Source organism: Ictalurus punctatus, chromosome 25 (assembly GCF_001660625.3).
Source record: "Ictalurus punctatus breed USDA103 chromosome 25, Coco_2.0, whole genome shotgun sequence".
Classification (NCBI taxonomy): Eukaryota; Metazoa; Chordata; class Actinopteri; order Siluriformes; family Ictaluridae; genus Ictalurus; species Ictalurus punctatus.
In genome coordinates, this window is record NC_030440.2 from 4,002,850 (window position 1) to 4,028,447 (window position 25,598).

At 39.9% G+C, this 25,598-nt stretch overlaps 1 protein-coding gene across 1 annotated transcript in view; it reads right to left on the reverse strand.

Annotated features, from left to right (window-relative positions):
* The window catches only part of fut8b (fucosyltransferase 8b (alpha (1,6) fucosyltransferase)), a 174,856-nt gene that overhangs the window by 54,253 nt on the left and 95,005 nt on the right, over positions 1–25,598 (reverse strand). The window contains exon 2 of the mRNA XM_017455408.3: positions 11,027–12,781. Within this exon, the coding sequence (XP_017310897.1) occupies positions 11,027–11,238 (212 nt within the window). The 5' untranslated portion in view covers positions 11,239–12,781. The remainder of the gene's footprint in view (positions 1–11,026; positions 12,782–25,598) is intronic.

A 25,598-nucleotide genomic window follows, 5' to 3' on the forward strand; every position in this document is an offset into this window, starting at 1 on the left:
AGAGAGAATGAGGGTCAGATGTTGTTTGTGCTTGTTTTTTTAGGAGCAATTACATTACATACAAAAATGTCATGCAGTACAAGCCTAAAGGTACAGTGTATACATGGCAACATGCTTAGTGCTTTTCTCTGCCTTTGTGGAGACATTAGTAGTGAAATTGGAAGTGCAGATGATTACAAATTCTATTCAATTTACTAAACTTCAGGCAATTAGCAGCATCCATTAAAAAAAAAAATCCATAACATTAAAACCACTGACAGGTGAAGTGAATAACATAGATTATAATGGCACCTGTCAAGGGGTGGGATATATTAAGCAGTAAGTAAACAATCAGTTCTCAAAGATGATTTGTTGTAAGCAGGAAATATAAGCAAGCGTAAGAATCTGAGTAACATTGACAAGGGCCAAATTGTGATAGCTAGACAACTGGGTCAGAACATCTCCAAAACAGCAGGTCTTGTGAGGTGTTCCCGGAATACAGTGGTTAGTACCTACCAAACGTAGTCCAAGGAAGGACCCCACACTTGGTCCCCACTTTGGCCTTTCCATCACTCCGATAGAGGTTAATCTTGGTTTCAGAACTTTTGTGGCTCATCTCTGTACTTCTTTTTGAATTACAATCTGGCTTTCTGATTCTTACTACTGACGAGTAGTCTACATCTTATGGCATGGCCTCTATATTTCTGTCCTTGAAGTCATCTTCGAATAGTGGATTGTGATATCTTCACCCCTGTCCTGTGAAGCTTGTTGGTCATGTAAATTGATGTTTATATCCTCAGCTGTTGTTGTTTTCCTTGGCCGACCCATTCATTGTCTGTTGCTCAGTACACCAGTGGTTTCTTTCTTTTTCAAGACAGTCCAAATTGTTTTATTGGCTATGCCCAATGTTTGTGCAATGCCTCTGATAGATTTTCACTCTTTTCTCAGCTTCAAAATGACTTGCTTTTCTCCCATAGACATCTCTCTGATCTTCATGTTGGCTTATCCTTTTTAACAACAAATGCACTCTTCACAGGCTAAAGAAACTGAAGGCTAAAACTAAGAGTAGATGTTCATAGCTATTTATTTTTTAAACAATCCATTTAACAGGACACACCTGGGTAACAAGAAACATCTGCCACCTGTTATGTTCCAATATTTTTATGTTCACCTACAAATTTGGTGGTCTGAAACAAAATGTGCTATGTTCTAGGTCATTTAACATGTCTACATATAAAAGCTGAAATTCTAAACCCCCCCCCCCCCCCCCCCCCAACTCTATTTATGTTCTCAAACATAAATGTTTTCAGTCCAGAGCAAAATAAGTAAGTAAATAAATGAATTGGCCTTGCCGTTCCAATAGTTTCAGAGAGGACTGTACATCCTTTATAACTAAAACATTCATGTCAAAAGCTCTGTAAGCACATATTGTGGCCGTATCAAATTGTGTTTTGTGCTGCAACTTACGTGTACATGTGGAGAGAGAAATGAAAGCGAAAATGAAAAAGAGACCTGAAAAGAGAGAAAAAAAGGGACAGAGAGAGGGAGAGACAGTAATATCTGCTACAGTGTATTTAGTAAATGTCTGTTTGAGCCTTTAATCAGTAATTATAGTCTGAATGTGACTGCTTTTCTACACACACACACACACACACACACACACACACACACACACACACACAGTTCCAGCACAAACAGGCTCTAATGAGTGTTCGGGAGTCTTTTCGGGCTTGAGTGGGGAATAACCAAGCCATTAACCAAGCCTGTTAATTTGTTCTCTCACAAACTGCCTTAATGCACAGCAATACACACTCTAACATGTTCCAACATCCTGTTAACACCAATTTCTCAACCCTTCCATCAGATCCACTAGAGAAAACGACCATGTTCTTCCTAGGTTTGATCATCTACTGAAGAGACAAAATATTGAGTCTCCACTACGGATTACACGGATAATGTATGAATATCAAGGACAACATGGTGTCATAGACATATAACCGGGGTGAACACATCAGCAGATTATGTCTGGGCTTTATTTCACCAATGTTTGTTTCCTCTCATATAACAACCAGAGAAAGAAAAAAAATCCCTGCTCCATACTGAATTTTGCAAAATGATTTTTTTTCTTCATTTGATATGTTTGGGACACGCTCCAACTGGTTCATATACAGTATTTCATGGTGGCTTGATGCAGCTCCATGCTGTAAATGTAGCATGTACTAATCATTCCCAAACCCTTCTGCTTCTTAAATTACAACCGAGGATGCATTCTGGCCATCGATTAAATTATTTATATCACTTGGATAAATGAGCTTGTATTGTACCACAGGCGTGACACCCCCCCCCCCCCATATCAGTAGTCGTCTAGCTATCACAATTTGGCCCTTGTCTAAGTCGCTCAGATCCTTACACTTGTCCATTTTTCCTGCTTCCAACACATCAACTTCAAGAAATGACTGGTCGTCTAATATATCGCACCCCTTGACAGGTGTCACTGTAAAGAGATAATTAATGTTATTCACTTCAACTGTCAGTGGGTTTAATGTTATGGCTGATCATTGTATAATATAACTCTAATACAGTGAACAATCACCATGCATTTAAACACATGAAGACACTAGCCAACCATACTTAATGTCCTGCAAGGACAGAACAACCAGAGGTGGTAAAAGTGGTAAAAAAAAAAAAACCTCAGATTTAAGTGTAGTAAAAGTTGAAGTACAGATTCAAATTCTTCATTTAATGTTAAATAAATGTTAATGTTATTTGTTAAAGAAAAAATATACATTACATCTTAAATTGAAGTTTTTAATTAAAAGATTTTAGTTAGTGATGGTAAATTAGTGCCTCTAACACCAAGGAACCAATCAAAGTGGGAAAACTCTCTTAATAAGTTAATAAGACAATAAAACACTTGAAATGTTGTAAAGACTTTCTTGTGGTGGGAAATTGATTTACTGTTATAAAACGTTCACACTGGAGATTCCTTTCATAAATGTTAACATCTCTTTATAGGAAGCTGCAATGTATCAGTTATGAATCATTATGAATCATTTTCTATATCGTTTTTTTCAGCACAGGGTTGCGGGGAGCGTGGAGCCTATCCCAGCGGACTCGGGTCACAGGGCGGGGGACACCCTGGACGGGGTGCCAATCCATCGCAGGGCCCAATCGCACACACACTTACACACACTATTACCCTACGAATAACTTGGAGTCTACAACACGTGTCTTTGGACTCAAGGAGGAAACCGGAGAGCTGGGATGAAACCCCCATAGCACGGGGAGAACCTGCAAGCTCCGCGCACACAATGCAGAGGCAGGATTCGAACCCCCAACCCTGGACGTGTGAGGCAAACATGCTAACCACCTCATAAGAGATATGAGGAACCATTTGCAAAATGGTTTTTAATAAAAACATTCAGTCCACAATCCAATAGCGTAATCTAATACAAAGTCCAAAACAGTAATCAAAGCAAAAGGGATTTCCAAAAAGCAAAGTCAAAGTAAGAGTGCAAGATACAACATAATGGAAGACTTCGGAATTTGTGAGTGTCCATGAGCACTTTGTATAGGGAACAACCAGGAAGTGGCCTGTGTGATTAGCAGAGGTAACACTAGAAGTCTGAAGAATGGGACCTCTGCTGGTATAGAGGGGAACTGTCCTGAGTCTCCTTTACACTTAAGAGTCCTCAATGCAAGTCCCTGTGAATGAGTTGTTACTACAGAAACGATAACACCAAATGAGTGCTTTAATACAAACCGGTGATTTGTCTTGCAGCCGGCACTACTGTCACAGCTGTGGTTATAGAAAATCAATCAACACTTTCAGATCAATTAGACTTATGAACTCAACAGTGCTGAGTTACAAGGCTACAAATGGACTTGTGAGCAGAGTTGGGTAATCAAATAATCAAATAACTTTTTTCTGATAACGCAGTAATGTAATGCATTACATCTAAAATTGATGTAATTTGATTACAGTTACTGAAGTCAATAAAATTATGTTACGTAATAAATTATGTTATACATTTATTGTTAAGAAAACAATATTAAGTAAAATGCATTTTCACATAAATCACATTTTGCCCCAAATATTTTTTCTTTAGCCCCGAATAATTCTCTACTTTGAGCGGTTTGTCACTACGCAACTGAACGTCAGTAGAAGAAGACAGAACGGAGGCGAGACCAATCAGACAGGGTCTATAGGAAAATATGTGGAAATACTCGTGTCTTATTGGCTGACAGCTCAACAGGGTTGAAATTGAAACAGTAACATCCTCTGATGCTTAGCAGGAAAACAAGGTGTGTAAATGTCTATATGAGTTCCAGTTTATGTGAACATGATACGAGCAGAGCATAAGGAAAGGTAATGTACTTTGCATGGCACTGTAGCAGCTAAACCCATACAATGATAGCTTAGCCGTGCCTCCCCTTAGCTAGCGACACCAAACTAGCCTAGTTATAAATGTTTTATATTTTATCGGTCTGGTAGTCCTACAAACAGAGACAACACTCCAAGCATGTGTCATGATAAATCTAACTTTTTCTGATCGTGTCATACAATCTAAAATTATAGAAAGAATTATAAGTCTCACTTTTTAGTGTATTTTTGTAGGTTTTGAAAGTACAGTAATTAGTAATCTGGTTACTTTTTACATGCAGTAATCTGTAATGTAATCCATCCATCTTCTATACCGCTTAGGGTATAGAACCTTCAGGGTCGTGGTGAACCTGGAGTCTATCTCAAAGAGCATGGGGCACAAGGCAGGGTACACCCTGGACACTCACACACCCATTCATACACTATAGACACTTTGGACATGCCATACAGCCTACAATGCATGTCTTTGGACTGGGGGAGGAAACCGGAGTACCCGGAGGAAACCCCTGCAGCACGGGGAGAACATGCAAACTCCACACACACACACACAGGGCAGCGGCGGGAATCAAACCCCCAACCCTGGAGGTGTGAAGCAAACGTGCTAACCACTAAGCCACCGTGGGTCCAGTAATGTAATCACATTACAATTTTAAAGTAGTAATTATTAATCTGTAGTGGATTACGCTTTTTGAGTAATTTACACAAAACTGCACGTGACATGGATTACAGATCCACATCCTGATATGTGACATTAGAGACATCAGCAGAGGATAAGCTCTCATAGCTCATATTTTGCTGGCATTGCTAGAGAGTTCATGTGAGAATCCAATCAGCTACCATGAAGAACCTGCTGCTTATACATATGTATGTGGAATGTGTGATCTGATAACACTGCAGAGTGCGCCCACGCACACACGCACACGCACACACACACACACACACACACACACACACACACACACACAAGCAGCACTTCAAATTGAGCACATGGCTCTTCTTTTTAACACACACACATATAAATGGAAATGCAAAAGTGCCTGAGGATTATGGGAATAAAGCGGGGCTGTATGACCACGTTATTACATCGAAGCAGAGCACTCAGGGATGTCCAAGCCACCATGCTTGTGTGTGTGTGTGTGTGTAGGCGCGTAAGAAAAAGAGCTGACACCGCTAAACGCCAGGACAGAGGGAATGAGTTTGAGCCGCAGCTTGACCTCGTTTAAAGCTTCATTTCATCAAAACACAGTTAAGATGTTAAGTTGGACTGTCCCTTTCCAGAGAAGGCTGCAGAGGTAGGCACAATTTTTACAGAGCACTTGTGCCCCTGAGATAAAATCTGTCCAGATCTGAGGGCAGCATAAGGACAGCTGTCTTCTGAGAGTCCTTATTCTGGACAAATTTAAAGGAGCATGTGTCACATGGCTTCTCGGAGAAGGCAATCTCATAAATCTGTTTATCAGAAGTTCACCACAAAGTTCACGTTTGTGCTGAACAGTAGATTGCAACTACTTCTCTATCTATCTATCTATCTATCTATCTATCTATCTATCTATCTATCTATCTATTCCATACATCACTTGCATATGATCAGATCTGATTGTAAAACAAGTGTAGGCAATTTCCATTAACAGTTCCTTATTCATCAATTTCCAGATTTTAAAATAATAATCAAAAGTAAAATCATCAGAAAAGTAGGATAAGTAATAATATACTTATACTTATTAGAGTATAATATACTGAATATAATATAGGACTATAAGTAATAATAATAAAAATATTGAATAACGTTGATAATCACAGTTACACATGTGGGAACCTAAAACAGACTATAGTTAATGAGGTTTAGTGACACTGAAATGTATTTTCTTCTCTCCGTGTACTTCTTTCCTGAATGCTGAATATTTTATTTTTATTGGCTAACTATCACCAATAAAACACCTGCATAAATTAGGGCATGACTCATGCGGATTGTATGAGGGGCGGGTCGTATGCACATAATATGTAATAAAGCTTGTTTCACACAGCTGAGGTTGATTTATCATTTGTGCTCAAATCACCACATGTTTTATGAATCAGATGTCATTCTGTGTGTCATTCTCTCTCTCTCTCTCTCTCTCTCTCCCTCTCTCCCTCAGAGGTCAGTGTCAGATGTGGTTATGATCAGAGTCGCTCTCTCCCTGTGTCATTCCCTTGTGGCTTGTCTCATCCATCTCTTCTTGCTCTCCCCCCTCTCATTCCCTACACCCTCTTTCCTCTCCCTTTGGCATCTCCTCAATCTCTTCACTCTTCATCCATCACTCTGTCCTATCTTCTGCATTTAAACACACACTCAATCCTCAGGTCTCACTCACTTCCACCCTCTGGCCAAGGCCTTTGCACTGAACGCTGAACACACTACGATGCTTCCCTCTTTCAGTCATCTGAAGTGCCCTAGGGACCTCACTACCCTCAGTGACTTACAGCTTCTCTCATCATGGTGGTGAATATTAAAAATGTCTCTGCATGAATACAGTTATTTGATATGCATAAACCAAGTGTATATTCTTAAGTCATGCTGGGATGTATGAATTTTCAACAATTAAAAGAATAAAACATTGTTTAATGTGTTTTTAATGCACAAGAAACTCTGAAAATAATGAACAACACCTCTACATCTTTACTCTCATAAATAACGAAGGATATAATTTGAATATGTAAATTGGGAACACCCCCATTTCAACCTCCTGCCATCTCAGCTGCTAATTTAGAAGGCTTGGCACACAGATTAAAAGTGCCTAACTTTTTCCAGTTAGTATGCATTCATCCTCTAATAATTTGCATATCTGACAAGATTAAAGCCATAAACAGAGATGTAGCCCTGTCTCAGGTAGTGGATAGACTGTGACTGCCTGAGCACTTATTATACAGCAGCTCATACTGATCCAACAGTTTTCTTCATGTTAGTTTTTCTTTTATTCGTCACATAAATCCAAGACAATATTTGTGGTTACCACAACTTATAAACTCCAGTGTTCCTCATTATTAGAGAGTGTGGGGGTGTCTCATATAATGATTAACAGTGGCTTCTTGTATGAAGTTTACACAAGTTCACGTTTGTGCTGAACATGAAGTTTACGCATCAGCTTTTGTTTGATACATGATAGACAGAAGTTCCCAGTCAAAGGCGTCACTGGGATGTAATAAATCTTTAGAATGAACAGATAATGTGTTCTAAACAGATATGAATAGGAGATGTACTACAAGATAGCATGTCCAAAAGGTTTGCATGGCTTCTAGTTAAGGCTAGAGGGGTGCACCGCGACTAGGATCCCACATGACGTAGCAACAAATTCTTAGCATATTCGTAACACTTGTACAGAGTCGACTTGTGATAGCCTACGTAGTTACTTTATGATCACAAGGCTTCTCTAGAACATTTATGAAATATGTGGATCTTCATCAGGGGGTCTTACAGACCACGTTTTTCCATACATGCGAAGACTGTGTTGTCATCTGGTAAACAATAGTAGCATCCTGGTTGCCACTTTGAACATAATGAACATAATGGTTTGTCTTTTAGTCTAATATGTACTTAATATGTATTCAGGAGCTTTAGGACTGAAATTGCCACAGACAGTTTTGCACTCAATTCTCCATCAGTGAACACTTGATAACTTCAACGAAATACAGCAGACTTCATGTAAAGTCTATAATGCATTTCCTGCTTACACAACTGCACTTTGATCATATAGTACACACTTATAGAAGGGAATTGAGTGTATAATCAAACTATCTGGTGTCACCCAGATAAGGACGGGTTCCCTTTTGCGTCTGGTACCTCTCAAGGTTATCGTCTCAGGGAGTTTTTACTTACATTTACATTTATTCATTTAGCTCGACACTTTTATCCAATGCGACTTACAAATGAGGAAATACAAATTCCTTGCCACCGTCACCTCTGGCTTGCTCATTAGGGATAAATTCATACATTTATAATGTACATGCTGAATTCATATCTTTCTGTAAAGCTGCTTTGTGACAATGTCCATTGTTAAAAGTGCTATACAAATACTATACGAAATTGAATTAAAGCGTGTACTAATAATGAAGATGTAGAACTGTGCGGTGCATTTACACTATTCCTTCATTCATTCAGTTTGTTTAAAACCAACAAAATTTAGAAAAAAAAATAATAAAACAACGAGAGCGGGCTTAAAAGATCACAGATCTCTAGTTGAGATCAACTAGATCTAGGTCTAGTTTTTTTTTTCCAGTTTTCCAGTTTTGCATTGGAACCTTCAGGCTTCAACCATTTTGTGATTAAATCTGAGTACAGATACAGATTGTGGCACTGAATTTCATCCCTATTGGACATATTGTATTACTAAGGGGATGGCACTGGCACAATAAGACATCACTTTGGTTTGTGCTCACTTTATAGCTGCTTCTAAAATAGAATAGTGTATCAGATAAAAAGCTGAACAGCCACTAAACATATTTCTGCCTGGCTGAGTATTGTTGCACGTTGAACAGATGGAAAGAGAAAACTTTAAAACAGACACAAGAGCCATTTGACAAGATGTGAGAATAAATTATCCAACTGTGGGCAACTGTAGATAAAATAAAACAGATTGTATACTTGCATACTTTATAGTATAACAAAAGGGACTCCCTCACTATATTAGGATCACAGTGTACCAGAAAGACAGAACAAAAGAAAGAGAGAGAGAGAGAGAGAGAGAGAGACAGACAGACAGACAGATAAACTGGTCACTGGTATAAACATAATGTAGTATAATGTACTTGGTAACTGCAGTAACTCTAGACCTCCCCCCCCCTGTCAGCACTGTTCTGCAGTGTGTGTGTGTGTGTGTGTGTGCGCGCACCACGAGAAGAAAGTCAATGGCTTAAAGATGACGGACAGCTGGCTAACAGCTTCCATTACGCCTCGTAACACTCTGATAAGGGCGATGTACACTCCTCAGTGGTGTGTGTGTGTGTGTGTGTGCGTGCGTGTGTGTGTGTGTGTGTGCGCACTCTATTTTAGTATGTCAGGACAATTAGAGGGCAGAAATGTCTGGTTTTCTGCACAGACACAAAGCTTAGCTTCAAAACCCAAAGCTGGCTAGATGTTTCAATTGTTTTTATTATTATTATTATTATTATTATTATTATTATTATTATTATTATTATTATTGGGGGGTCAAGCCCCGATTGGTTGGATACCCCTATTGTTTTCGTTAATTTTCCTCTTCTTCTTCTTCTTCTGCTCTTGAGTCTATAGCCCATAGAACCGCTTGCAGGAAAGTTATGAAATTTGGCACACAGATAAAGGACAGACTGACCTGTTAATCCAACAAATGTGGAGTTTCTAACTCAATTCCACTAGCGCCACCCACTGTCCAAATTTACACTCACGTTTATGTTAATAACTTTTGAACCGTGAGTCCTAAAAACAAAATTTTTCCCTCAGATTCCTTGGCTCAAGACAATTTGATCACTATGATGTCATTTTCTGTCATGAAAATTTTTCCGCCATTTTGAATTGTCTGAAAATCCTACTTTTTTGAACTCGTCCTTGGCTGTTTGTCCGATTTGCAAGAAAATTGGCGTGCATCATCTAGAGACATTCACGACAAAAAGCCAGTCACAGAATTTTGATAAACCATACCGTTTCTGAATGGCGCTTCAACAAATTCGATGAAGAGCACAATTCATTTATATGAGATGTTTGAAAACTGTGTAACATTACCTGACTTTTGTGTAAGTAGTATAGGTAACCATGCTAGTAGGTAAATGTTTAATTTACATATGTTCCAATGGAACAGTATATAGTCAGTATCTAGTCAGGGGTCTACATTCATGGTCACCACACTGTAAGTCTCATCTTAAACTCTCAGTCATGTCTGGAAAATATCTGTGTGTCAGGTCTTACCAAGCAGTCACTACACAGCAGTATTTAATACTGAAACCATTCACCATTTCTGACTCATATTCAGAAACAGGTTTATGGTCATAACCAAAATAAAGAAGATGAAAGGGCAAATGGGGAAAACAGAAAGAAAGCCTTAACTATGACAAGAAGATTGCTCAGAATTGGAAACACTGGGCCTCATTTATGAATGTTTTATCAACGTTGTGTGAACAGATTTAAAACAATGTCTAAGTGTTGATATGGCAAGGTTTTCTGTGAGGAAGGAGTCTCCAGTGTCAGTGCTTTGTAACAGTCAGAGGTAAAGCTGGTGCTTTAAGTCTTCCACCATAGGAAATTCTTCAGTACAGAACACAGAGTTTGTGTTCAGCAGATTAGATGACAGGCTGCATGTTTTGTTTTATTAAATTCAAGAGAGAAAAGAAGAGCCTGGTGAGGGAATGGCTCTTTCCAGCTATAAACAAATAAAATGTACGATTGATAATGTAAATAAAAATTGTTAACATTGGTAAAATGCTTTGTGTTTTATTACTTAATTAATATGTGGAATTTTGGTTATAACTAAAGTCACAGGTTCATAAATCTGATTATGGATTTGTTTTTGAAATCAGTCATACATACACAGCATTTATGTAGGATCACTGTAGAAAGTACAAAATCTACATAAGAGTTACAATGTATCACAACCCCGCACTCCAAAATAAACCCCCACAAAATGACACACATACACACACAGAAACACACACTCTTACCTTAGAGCCTGCGCCATACGCCGCAGCTCATGGTTCTGCTGTTTGAGGCGCTCAAGTTTGGTGAGGATGTTGGCGAGCTCTCGTCGTGTGTGTGTCGTTTCATGTGTGTGTTGGCTCTCACGCACCAGGTGGCCACCCATAAAGAAGAGCAGCATCGCCCAAGCCAACAGCACCAATGCCACCCAGCGCCAGGACGTTGTCCACAACCGCATCTTGTCCCTTGTCCACGAACAATTTAATCACAACACTAAGACATAACGGGGAGTCAGGGATGGGGGTGTTTTGCTATTTTGTGGTTTGCTTGTTTGTCCATCCACATCCACTCTAATCAGCTAACGGGGGCAAGTTAGCTTTGTGAGCAATTTTTTTTTCTTTTTATGTTGCCTGCTTGTCTGCTCCTGTACACTTTAATCACAGTGAGGATGACAAGAAATAAGTCAATTCGAGAAAGCAAAGTGTTGGTTTTGTTGCCATTTGTTTAATGGTTCATTCATCCAAATTTGTCTGCTCCAGTTACCATGTGGACATCATGGAGGAAATAAATAAGGAGGTTAGGAATGAGTAACTGCTATGAGGCAGCTATTTTTCTTGTTATTAAGCTCCATCCCTGATTCGGCTACATCACTCTCTCCTCTCCTCTCCTCTCCACCAGTAGCTGGTGTGTGCTGGGCGTTCTGGCGCACTATGGCTGCCGTTGCATCATCCAGGTAGATGCTACACACTGGTGATGGTTGAGGAGATTTCCACCCCATACAATGTAAAAGCACTTTGAGTGCCTAGAAAAGCGTTATATAAAACTAAGCAATTATTATAAATTATTATTATTAATAGGGACATCTCAGAGAACATACAGTAGGCTAGGGATGAGTCATGCTCATAATTTTCTCTTGTTTTTCTTTTGTCCCACGAATTTGATCACCATTGGGACAACAGATGTAAATGGGGTTAATATTTTGTTCATTATGTTTTATTATTATCATTATTTAGTATTATGTTGTTTGCTCTTATTTATTAATTAATTTTTTTACCAACATGGGGATACCATGGAAAAAATAAAGTTGATTAGGGAAAAATCATGCTTCGACATGAATCTGCACCCACTTGGTCATGTTTATTCATGTTAATCAATCATGGAGGAAGTGGGATATATCATTGGTTGTCCAGTGTGTTGGGTTTTGCTATTCATCTATGTCCACTTTAATTACCTGATGGATATCATGCACGCAATGGATATTTGTTGTTTTTTTGTTCTTTGTTGTTTTTTGTCAGTCACAGTATCTCTTATTTAGATGCAAGTGTCTCAGTTTCTTGCTTGTCTGTCCTCCACTGATATGATGGTCTTGGCATGGGACACCATGATGCCACTGAGAAGGAGATAAAGCAGATTAGGGAAGAGGAAGTGTTAGCTTTAGCTGTTTTGTGTTTATTTGTATTTGGATTGTCCATCTGTGTCCACTTTAATCAGCATGGGACACTAGAGCATCAAGGGCGAGTCAGGGACGGGCCGATGCTGTGACGTGCTGATTTTTTGTTGTTTTGTCCAGCAGATTTGTGTTGCGAGATTATTGCTGTTTAGTTGTCCATTAAATGGCTAAAGTAGATGAGAGCACCAGGTGTGGAGATGGAGATTGTCTGCTTTTAAAGGGAGCTGTGTCAATCTCGTCTGCGCTTCCTTTCTTCTCGGCTCACTTGCACACTTTGGTTCCAATCAGTGTCTCCTGAGTGGAGAGATGCTGCATCTCTGAGTTATAATTCCTGTCCAAACACAGAGTGAGGCAGAATGTATTATTAATGAAGGACAAATCATGCAATAAATACAAGTTCACTAAATGATCACCTTTCACCATTTCTCCATCTCGCAATTTTGTTCTTCCTCTGTATCATCTCTCTCTTACTCTCCTTTACCATGTCTCTCCTTTCTTTCTTTCTCTGCATCAGTCCTTGCTTTCTCTCACCACCCTCTCTCTCCCTATCCCCCTGTTTTTTCTGTCCTGCTTTCTCTCTTCTTATTTCACTCTTTTGCTTTCCTCCTTCAGTCTTCCCCTCTACACTGATTCATCTGTCTCAGCACACACACACATACACACACATACACACAGAGTCAGGACAGTGAGAGTTCCTGCTGACTCGTATTGTGTCTCGGTGGGACGAGCTGTCAGTCCACACACTGAGTGTCTCTACCTCACTGCTGTCTCAGCACACACAGATGGAGCTGCGCAAACACACACACACACACGGTGCTAAGATGTCCATTTTATATACTGTTGTATACTGTTATTGTTACTTTACAGATGTTTCATTTGTGATTAATTATTATTTTTATTATTATTATTATTATTTTATTATTATTATTACTACTACTACTATTATTATTGTTGTTGTTGTTTTCACAGACTTTTATTTGCCTGATTTACAAACTTCTGTAAACTGAGTCTTGACAAAAACACACTTAGGGTGAGCATAAAAAGAGAAGAGAAAGAAGAAAATGAAAGAAGCACAGAGCGATATAGTGGCGGTGAATGGAGACTGGGCAAGAGAGAGAGAGAGAGAGAGAGAGAGAGAGAGAGAGAGAGAGAGAAACGCTGTGATGCTGTGTCAATGTTGTTCTGTCACATAAATAATGCTCCACTACACTGTATTGAGTTGAACTAAGACAGACAAGGAAAAACTGAAAAAAGACACAGTGAGCAAATGAAACCGAGCAAATGAGAGAAAGGGGGATAGTGAAAAAGAAAGGAGGGGGGTATCAGAATGAGATACAGTCAGAAAGAGAGATGGCCTGCTTTGATCTGCTGTGATTGGATGTTAATGAGCCATCACTTTTCATTAGTATAGAAAGAGAAAGATGGTTAGACTGAAGCTTCTCGGATAATGAGACGAGAAGAGACTCTTAAAAAAAACAAGAAAAAAAAACCGAGAGATAGTGGGGATAAAGGAGTTGATGGAGGGGGAAAAGGAAAAGAGGACTTCTCTGCAGAACTGTCTCGGTTTCCTTTCCTGTATACATCATATTCAGTTTGTCTGCGAGTGATTACAGCTCTCATTTACATTTACATGAACATCACTCATTTGGCACACACACTTTTATCCAAAATGATTTGTAATTGAAGCTGTATCCACTCCAAGCACAGGGATGAGCAAGTTCAGGGTTGAGGGTCTTAATCAAGACACAACAGTGGCTATCTTGAAAGAAGGGGGATTTCAGTTTCTTCACACTGAACAGATTTAGTGTAAAGCCATCCACCCATCCATTTTTCATACCACTTATCCTACACAAGCTTGCGTGGAGCCTGGAGCCTATGCCAGGGAACTCAGGGCACAAAGCAGGGGCACACCCTGGACGGGGTACCAACCCATCGCAGGGCACATTCACACACACACAGTCACACACACATTCACACACTATGGAGAATTTGGAAATGCCTAAATGAAATGAAAACTATAACATCTTTAAACAAAGATTACCATCACATTTGCAGATTTTTGAGTCTGATTTCAGATTCGCTATTCATTATCTATTTATTATGTTATAATCTCATCACTGTACTTACATACGATTATATATTGTGTGCGGTTTGACAGAGTGTGCTAGTTTACGTCTACACTTTTGTAGAGATTGAGAAGTCGAGCATTAGGTCTAGAATACTACACACCTGCTGTGGGGCAAGACTCTATAACCATAACCCCCTCAGAAAATATGAACAAGCAGTGGCTCGCTACACACACCTGCGCTTTCCCTGCAATCAGCAATCACCTCATCTCTCTCTACCACAGGCTGAAAGGATTACTGTACTCTTGAGCGACTTTCGCTTCATCCCCACCATTCCTCAGTTCTGGGATGTGACAGATGGCGAGGGACCTTGAGGCTCTTAAGGCTTGTGTGTTTTGCCAAGGCAGTCATGTTGAGGTGTGTTCTCCAGGTCTGGACTAGCCTACCTTGTTGTTATGCAGTTTGCCAGTTTACCAATTTTAGCCCCTGGATTATGTGTGTTGTTGTACATTCATATTTCACCCCACTTAAAAGTGTATATTGATGGAATTGTAATATTTGCATGGTACAGATCTGACATTGTGCTCCAATTACAAGGCAGATCCCTAGCTAAGTAGGCGGCATTTTCGGGCAGCATGTGCACACTCCTGAGCTGTCCAATTGAAAAGTTCGCTGCTGTCTGAGTTTGTCTATTTTGAGCACATTTAAGAGCTAGCATGCTTTTTGATTTAGGGCGGTTTCACAACTGGCTCGTTTGGAGCACTTGTTTCTGATCCTGGTGCGTTTTCTCCCTTGATTCAGATCATTTAGACGTACATGAGCACGGCAATCACGCTTGCAAAACGCTCCGATTCAAAACAATCAGTCTGAAACCACCTCAACGAGGTTCAGATTGCAAACGAATTCTGGAGTGGTGAGAAAGCAATCTGACCAACGAACCAACCTGTATAGCAATGTATGATGGGAATTTCATTATGTAAAAAGCAGGTTTGTTTTGCTAATGACTCGCAATACGAATTGCAGTTTAACTTGGACCAAAGACGAGGTAAAATGCCTCACTGAAATTGCATAAAAACACTGAGGTTTACAATGTGTTTAGTGAGCTTCTCAATGAGATGAGCTTTAATCGCTCCATGGAACAGTGCTGCGAAAATCCCCCAAACTAAACAGTACATTAAAGTTCGAGATTCACTTTGCAGGACTGAGAGGTCTGGAGATGAAAAAGACAAATTGACCCGAAACATGAAACATCGATTCCCACTCAAGCTGATAAATAATAACTACTGCTAAAAAGAAGGCCACAATAAGCTTGTGGAGCTGCTGTCCATCCATGACCACTAGGAGCCGAACCTCGCAACATAAACAGACGCGCTCTGACCAACGAGAGGACAGTTTACTCACATGTGACTTGCATAAACACATTTTAGTTTGCTTTGAAATGTTGCCTTGTGAAAGCGAACCGAGCCGAGGAGAAAATACAACATTGTAACAATTTAAGTCATGTTTAGTAAAAAACACCCTTAGACAGCTCCATAAGTTGGTTCACAGGACGAGAGTTTCATGGACGTTTGAATAAACATGACCAGGTTAAACTATCATTACAACTGAGATGTACATTTACAGATCTATCTGAATCACTTGTCTTGTAATTAGTTAACAGGCCTATTTTTAGATTGTAGTTCTGTAGTTAAAATGTCTGTGGCAGCCTACAAAAACCCTTCAAGTGGTCAAATTTGGATATTATCTACTATATATAGCTTTGAAAACTATGTAGGCATATATAGCATTCACAACTTCGACCATTTAAAAGTGAAATGGGAGAAAATCCTGTTTAAAAATTCCAAATCCTACTCCAAATCCAACAAAAGAAGCCCCGCCTACTTCATCATTTACTTATGGAAAAACAATATCACTGACACACTGAAAAAAATAATACGTTTACAACGGAAAATGAGTTGTCCCGTCAGTCAACTGCATTATCCTTATCAGTCTTGGTCTCATCACCTGAGGTGAAAGGTCACTCACGACTGACTTGTTCTCTCAGTTCTGTTGTGTTGACTGAATTTCTCGTTATTAATGATGCTGCCGTCTGTAAACAATGTGTAAGTCCTGTGTAAGCGTATGGCGTGTAGCATGTGGCGTCCAACAGCTTGAGCATTCTGCATGTGAGAAAATCAATGTTATTGATAAATGCTGCTATCAATGTCAGTGCACACGGACACGATGTTTACACACTCATTAGAAACGCATTGTTAAAGTAGTGTGATACCGATTCCTTAGAAATTCAGTCAGACACGTTGAATATAGATGTAAATCTGGGCAAAACCATTCTGTCCCTGTGCTTTAGGTTTTTATACAAGTTGACATTTCTCTGGAATTTGCATTGTCTTCAAAGAAAGCACATCATAAAAATAATAAAACAGTGACTCAGATGAGCCCAGCATTATGACTGCAGACTGTGTGTGTGTGTGTGTGTGTGCATGTGTGTGTTCTCTGCTAATAGAGTTGAATGCAGTGGGGCTCAAACTCACTGAAAGCAAACAGAAGCTCATGAAAGATTCAGCCACATTCTGATCTCACTGTGCTGTTCCTGCTAAACACACTGTGCTGGTGCTCACACACACACACACACACACATACACACACACACACACATACACACACAAGCGCACACTCCATATACTGTACAGAGACTGTCTATACACAAACACCCACAACCCTCGGTGGTGTACACAGCTTTTTCAACTTGTTAACTTGAGAGAGAAATGTTCAGCTCACACTGAGTGTGTTCACATGTGTTAAAGCAGTGACTCCGCCCCAAATGAGAGCCAAACATTTACTGTTCAGAATTTCATTCGATAGAAACGAGAAAATCGAGGAAATGCGAAGAAAATGCCAAGGCTGCCACACCTGTCTAGTATATACAGTATATTGAGCTTATTTCCTGTCTTAAAAAGCTATAGTTGAGGTCATACGTTTACATACGCCTTGCAGAATCCGCAAAATGTTCATTAAAAAAACAAAGAGGAATCATAAAAATTGCATTTAATTGTTTTCTTTGCTGTAGTACTGTCCTGAGTAAATTATTTCACATAACAGATGTTTACATATAGTCCACAAGACACAATAATAACATTTAAGTTTACATACATACATTTAAGTTTACATAATTTTACATACGCTTGATTGTTAATCCTGTGTGGTGTTACCTGGATGATCGACGACATGATGTGTTTATGTTTTGTGAGAGTTGTTCATGAGTCCCTTGTTTGTCCTGAGCAGTTAAACTGCCCACCCAACTGGTCCTGGCTTTTCCAGCAGATCTGACCCCTTTCCAACACTTGCCATATGATGTTCAGATCCATCTTTTCACACTGAGGACGACTGAGAGACTCGTACACTATTAAACTATTACAAAAGGTACAAATGTTCACTGATGCTCAAGAAGGGAACACACTACTGAATATTACAGGGGTGTAAAATTTTGAACAGGATGATCGGTGTAAATTATTATTATTTTGTCTTCAGGGAAACATGTAAATATCTCATGTAGCTTCTGAAGGGTACTAAATGAAAAAAATAAGATCTTTAAACAAACATGTAATCATTACAGTACTGTGTACGGAAACTGTGCAACATGCACATTGTAAAGACAGTGATTGTGATATTAGAATTATATTCCTGATTACCATCACATTTGCAGATTGTTTAGTCTGATTACAGATTTGCTATTCATAATCTATTTATTATGTTATAATCTCATCACTGTATTTACATACGATTACATAAGATTACATTGTGTGCGGCTTTACACTGAGTCGAGCATTAGGTTTAGAATATTCCTGTTTAAAAACATAAAGCATGGGGACAGAATTCCTGTCTAATTATGCATTCTTTCCCGGTTGTCCTTCCTTGGATCACTTTTGGTAGGTACTAACCACTGTATACTGGGAACACTCCACAAGACCTAGTCGTCTAGCGATGACAATTTGTCACTCAGATCCTTACGCTTGCCCATTTTTCCTGCTTCCAACACACCACCTTTGAGGACTGACTGCTCACTTCCTGCCTAATATATCTCACCCCTTGACGTGCCATTAAAACGAGATAATCAATGTTATTCACTTCACCTGTCAGTGTCAGTGTGTATTAAAAAACAATACATTGATATTTTTTGTCACAATCCATTACGCTGTTCTGTGTATCACCAAGAGGAACATCAGAAACATAATGTACATCATGTATTTTAGTTTGTTTGATTGTTTGTTTTCATCTTGCACTTTGTGTATCTTGGTTTGAATTGTTCTAGTTTTTGCCTTGCACACTTTATTTAATATGTTCCTCTTGACTTCCCCTATTGAACAATAACGTTCACCCTACTTTGGATGTTATTGAAGTTATAAACAGAGCTTGGTAGAAATAATGGGATCTGCTCACGAAAAGTTTCTTTCTCTGTCTTGGAAATCAGGAAAAATGGATGTCTCATTTCATGCAGGATGGAGCATCTAGGGGGTTTCACTTTCTCAGATCGAAAAGCACTAAAAGGCCTCTGGAATATCACAACCATCAGCAGAATTTTGGTACACACACACACACACACACACACACACACACACACACACACACACACACACACACACACACACACACACACAAAGCTAATAAAGGCTGTGTGAAACCAGGACGGAACAGGAACTGAGTAGAGATTTTTGAACCTGTGAAGAAACACGTTCAAACTCACTACTGGGGCCAATTTACTATAAATAACGTCTGTACAAATGAAAGGTGTGACAGTATTCTTCAATGATGGCATAATGTGATTAATGTTTAGCATTTAAAAATCACGGCAAACATATTTAGAGAACATGAAGCCGACTATATAAAAATTCAACAAAATTAGAGAACATTATATCTATAGACTGCTAAGTGCTGTGAATATCCATCCATCCATTTTCCATACAGCTTATCCTACACAGGGTCGCAGGGAGCCTGGAGGGGCACAAGGCAGGGGACACCCTGGACAGGGTGCCAACCCATCGCAGAGCACAACCACACACTCACACACGCATTCACACACTATGGACAATTTAGAGATGCCAATCAGCCTAGAACGCGTCTTTGGACTGGGGAGGAAACCGAAGTACCGGGAGGAAACCCAGGAAACACGGGGAGAACGTGCACACAGAGTGAAGGCGAGCTGTGAATATGATGGCTTGAGATTTTGGAGTATGACAAAATTTAAATCAATAACCCATCACGGTATATTTCTTTTGAAATCAATTAAAGTTCAGTTGCTGTGATTTTTGGATATGTTAAAACCAATTAAAAGACGATCTTTAGTCTCATGACCTTTAGCTAAAGTAAGGGGTTAGGAAACTGGGAGGAAACTCCATGCAAACATAAGGAGAACATGTGAAACTCCACACAGACAACAACCCAAGCCCATGACCTAGTAAACCAATGCAGCAACATGTCACCTAGTATATTTCACAGTGTAATTCAGGTAAATATATCGGATACCCTGCTCTGGACAAACTGGAATCCGTCTGTTTACTCAGGAGCCCTCGGGAATGACATACAGTCCTTTTTTGGGGTTGATTTTTTATATAATGTTATCCCCAAAGTCTCCATTCATAACACTTTTTAGCAAAATGTCTTCCAAAATTTTTCATACTTAGTTTCTATAAGATTTTTTTTTCCTTCTAGATAGCCTTTAAGAATACCTTTGAGAAAAGAAGAACGTATTGAACTCATTCTCATGGTTGGATCAGGAAGCTGTCACAAGGTTGCGATGGACTTTAACAGGAAACATGGCAAGCACATCACACACACACACACACACACACACACACACACACACAACACTGTTGCCAAACTTATTAACAAATTCAAAAAGATTGGAAGTGTTAACGAATATCCACTGACAAACGCACAACTGACGTGGTGCTGGAAAACATTGGACACCCTGTATATTTTATATATACAGTATCTCACAAAAATGAGTACACCCCTCACATTTTTGTAAATATTTGATTATATCTTTTCATGTGACAACACTGAAGAAATGACACTTTGCTACAATGTAAAGTAGTGAGTGTACAGCTTGTGTAACAGTGTAAATTTGCTGTCCCCTCAAAATAACTCAACACACAGCCATTAATGTCTAAACTGCTGGCAACAAAAGTGAGTACACCCCTAAGTGAAAATGTACAAATTGGGCCCAAAGTGTCAATATTTTGTGTGGCCACCATTATTTTCCAGCACTGCCTAAACCCTTTTGGGCATGGAGTTCACCAGAGCTTCACAGGTTGCCACTGGAGTCCTCTTCCACTCCTCCATGACGACATCACGGAGCTGGTGGATGTTAGAGACCTTGTGCTCCTCCACCTTCCATTTGAGGATGCTCCACAGATGCTCAATAGGGTTTAGGTCTGGAGACATGCTTGGCCAGTCCATCGCCTTCACCCTCAGCTTCTTTAGCAAGGCAAAAGTTGTTATCATGCTGGAATACTGCCATGCGGCCCAGTCTCCGAAGGAAGGGGATCATGCTCTGCTTCAGTATGTCACAGTACGTGTTGGCATTCAAGGTTCCCTCAATGAACTGTAGCTCCCCAGTGCCGGCAGCACTCATGCAGCCCCAGACCATGACACTCCCACCACCATGCTTGACTGTAGGCAAGACACACTTGTCTTTGTACTCCTCACCTGGTTGCCGCCACACACGCTTGACACCATCTGAACCAAATATGTTTATCTTGGTCTCATCAGACCAGAGGACATGGTTCCAGTAATCCATGTTCTTAGTCTGTTTGTCTTCAGCAAACTGTTTGCGGGCTTTCTTGCGCATCATCTTTAGAAGAGGCTTCCTTCTGGGATGACAGTCATGCAGACCAATTTGATGTGCGGCGTATGGTCTGAGCACTGACAGGCTGACCCCCCCCTTCAACCTCTGCAGCAATGCTAGCAGCACTCATACGTTTATTTCCCAAGAACAACCTCTGGATATGACGCTGAGCATGTGCACTCAACTTCTTTGGTTGACCATGGCGAGGCCTGTTCTGAGTGGAACCTGTCCTGTTAAACCGCTGTATGGTCTTGGCCACCGTGCTGCAGCTCAGTGTCAGGGTCTTGGCAATCTTCTTATAGTCTAGGCCATCTTTATGAAGAGCATCAATTCTTTTTGTCAGATCTTCAGAGAGTTCTTTGCCATGAGGTGCCATGTTGAACTTCCAGTAACCAGTATGTGGAAGTGTGAGAGTGATGACACCAAATTTAACTCACCTGCTCCCCATTCACACCTGAGACCTTGTAACACTAACGAGTCACATGACACCGGGAAGGGAAAATGGCTAATTGGAACCAATTTGGACATTTTCACTTAGGGGTGTACTCACTTTTGTTGCCGGCGGTTTAGACATTAATGGCTGTGTGTTGAGTTATTTTGAGGGGACAGCAAATTTACACTGTTACACAAGCTGTGCACTCACTACTTTACATTGTAGCATTAGTAGTCATTTCTTCAGTGTTGTCACATGAAAAGATATAATCAAATATTTACAAAAATGTGAGGGGTGTACTCACTTTTATGAGATTCTGTCACGTATCGGGAAACTCCACTTCCCATCAGCTACTGCACTGCTCTAGTTGTCACATGACCACCTGCACCTGATTCATGTTTTGGTTAATGAGCACTCATGTGTATATATAGTCCTTGTCGGCACCATTAGCTTGTCTTTCGTTGTCTTAGACCCCTGTGTTCCATGTTTCTTGATCTTGTTAGTTTATGTTTAGTTTTGCCACAGTATTCTGCCAAGTAGTCTTAGATTCATGTTGTTTATGTCTCAGTGTTTGTTTCTTGCCACAGTGTGTTTCCCAGTTGTCATAGTGTATTCGTTTCTTAGTACGTTTCCTTCAATAAATGTCATTATCTGCACCTGCTTCTGGCTCAACCTCGAATTGTGACAGATACTGTATATATACGCTTTATATAATCAAATCACAGACTTGAGATGAAGTTTAATTGTCTTTAAAAGCAGAAAATTACTTTGATCCATTCAAGTCCATGATTATACCAGAAATCTGTAGTATCATTGCAGCTGTAGTGCAAAGTAAGATCTCATTTACATAAAGGAAAAAAAATATGTCCCTTATATGAAAAAATGATGCTTGTTTTATTTTTAGCTATACACCATAGGATCCTCACACACACACACACACACACACACACACACACACACACACACACACACACACACACATCTCCAGCTGTTCTTTTGGAACAGGAAGCTTCTAATTAGAACAACAGGACATTGCACTGGTAGCTTGCTAGTGTAAAAGTGCCACTCACATTCACTTATTAGTTCTATCTCTTTCACTTTCTCTCTGAGTGTGTGTTTCATCCTGCTGCATTAAACTGTCCTCACATTCCTACAGGGTCAAGGTGAGAGTGTTTACCAGCAGGAGGGAGCGGGTGTAAGAGGAATCGAACACACACAAGCATACACACACACACAGCCCGTTCTGTAAATGTGACACAGTAAAGCCTGACATTACACTGTATAGCACACACATTATTATCTTTGTGTTAACTGTAATGCGCTTATACAGGGTTTTACAGTAATCACCAAGTGGTGGCTCGTGTGGGTGGTGGTGTTGGGGGGGGGCTAATCCGTTATAGATATACACACTAGTAAAGATTTCATTCAGGAAAGGAGAAAATTTTACTCTCATTCTTCCTAAAACAGACAAACATCAGCTTTCCCAAAGCGCAAATGTGTTTCTGCAAAAACCCTACATACTGTACATACACACACACACACACACACCAGTTTCTGCCACAATGGGCTTGACCATGCTGTTTGAACAATTTTTAATTTTTTTTTTGTAAAGTGTTAGATTTAATTTTTTATTTCATTTTATTTTCTATAGTGGCCGAAAAAGTTCCTCTTTCGGCAGACAAATTTAAACTTTTGACCATTTTTATCACAGTCAGAATACACTGGTAGATTTAATTGTGGACATTAATGAACTCAAACTCTTCACACCTCCAGGGTTGGGGGTTCGAATTCTGCCTCTGCCCTGTGTGCGAGGAGTTTGTATGTTCTCCCCATGCTCCGGGGGTTTCCTCTGGGTACTCCGGTTTCCTCTCCGCGTAACATTTATTTTCACATACTCATTAAATCTTTCCTTCTTATGCTCATTAGAGAAACTGAGCTGAGAATGCAAAACTTGATGCTGAGCTCAGTATTATTCCACTTCTAGTACATTTTTTAAACAGGTCTTGTTCACTAAACACAATGAGTAAAAATGAGAAATCCAAACAAGGAGATATGAGGAGACAAAGTGACAAGAAACCAGAGGTCTGAGATATTTTCAGCACCAAAATGTTCCACATGAGCCACAAACTAAGCCATGATTCAAAAATAAAACCATGATGTAAGGTGCAGGTACTCAACATTGGTCCTGGAGTAACCCCTGTCCTGTCCTGCACATTTTAATGTTTTCCCTACTTTAACACACCCACACCTCAACCCTTTCAAAGGTTGAGGGAGCTCAACTTTGCGTGAGCTTTACGCTGTGGGAAGCGCCCTCGTGTGTGACCGGCATCTGAAGCTTGTGTAACATCATGCCTATTAATAGGCCTGCCGTGATCAGGTGACGTAGCAAGAAAGCATAAAACGGCACCTGTTAACCTCTATTATCTGAAGCAAACACACAATTCACAGGCATGCCCCAGTATGATAAAGCTACGCACCGTCTCGTTCCCTTATCTGGTAACAGGGTCGTAACCCAGACGTTCCTTTTCAAAGGGAACTCAATGTTGCGTGAGCTTCACGCTGTGGGACATGAGTACACACTCCATCATACAGAGGGTATGGCCTGTTCAAAAGATTCGAGTCCGAGGGTCACTGCAAGACACCCGTTCCTGGGGTGGAATGTATATCCAGGCTATAATATGGAATGAATGTGTGTGGCGTAGACCACCCAGTCACAGCACACACATCCTGTAAGGGTACCCCTTTGGAAAAAGCCTTTAAGGAGGTGACAAGCCCCTCCACTTTGTGGAATGAGCCCCATCCAGGGTGTCCCCCACCTCATGACCCAAGTTCCCTGGGATGGGCTCCAGGTTCCCTTGTGCAGGATAAGCGGTATGGAAATGGATGGATGGATGGAACTCAAAACATTCTCTATTTACCTTGGCAGAAAGCGACGCTGTATCTTTCAAACAAGAAAATCGAGAAGAAATATTAATAATATGCAATAAGGGAAGTGGGTGAGGCTTTCTAGACATGTCAGTTAATTAATTCATCTGGCAGTGGTAGCTCAGTGGTTAAGACATTGGGCATTTGATTGGAGAGTCATGATTTCAAACCCCAACACCACCATGCAGCTGTAATTGAGCCCTTGAGCAAGGCCCTTAACTCTCAACTGCTCAGATGTATAAATGAAAAAAATGTAAGTCACTCTGGATAATGGTGTCTGCCAAATATTATAGGAAAAAAAATAAGACTGGTATTTTTGAGTGATAATTCATACTAGAGTAATCTGTAGTTAATAATCAGTGTGTAAAGGTTGATAGATCTGCTCATTATTTATCCAGACAGTGGCAGAACGTGTGAGGATTAGGCAAGAATGAACACAGGATCAGCCACGAAAACAATTTTTTTTTTTTTTTTCAATTTTGTGTCCCTTAACAGGACAACAAGATGTAAAATTCCTTAATACTATACTTTAAGTGGAATAACCATAATAATAAGCTGTGAGTTTAAGGGATTAGATTGTATTACGGGGCAATTACAATAAAACTGTATAGTAAGTTTTCTATCTCTGCAGAATAATCCAGTTAGTGTAGTGTGTTTCAACTTTAGATGTAGAAAGACGTTCAGCACAGTACACAAAACTTTCTGCCAAAAGTCCTTCATGAGCCGTCCAAACTAATGAAGCTGCAAAAAGAAAGCAATATTTTAAGTGTTTACCGTCGACACATGTGGCGTGGCTATTAGGTCGGGTTGAGTCTATTTGTCAAATTAGCAGAGCTTTTGAAATGAATTAGACTTTAATTCCTTGCCCACTTCATAAAAC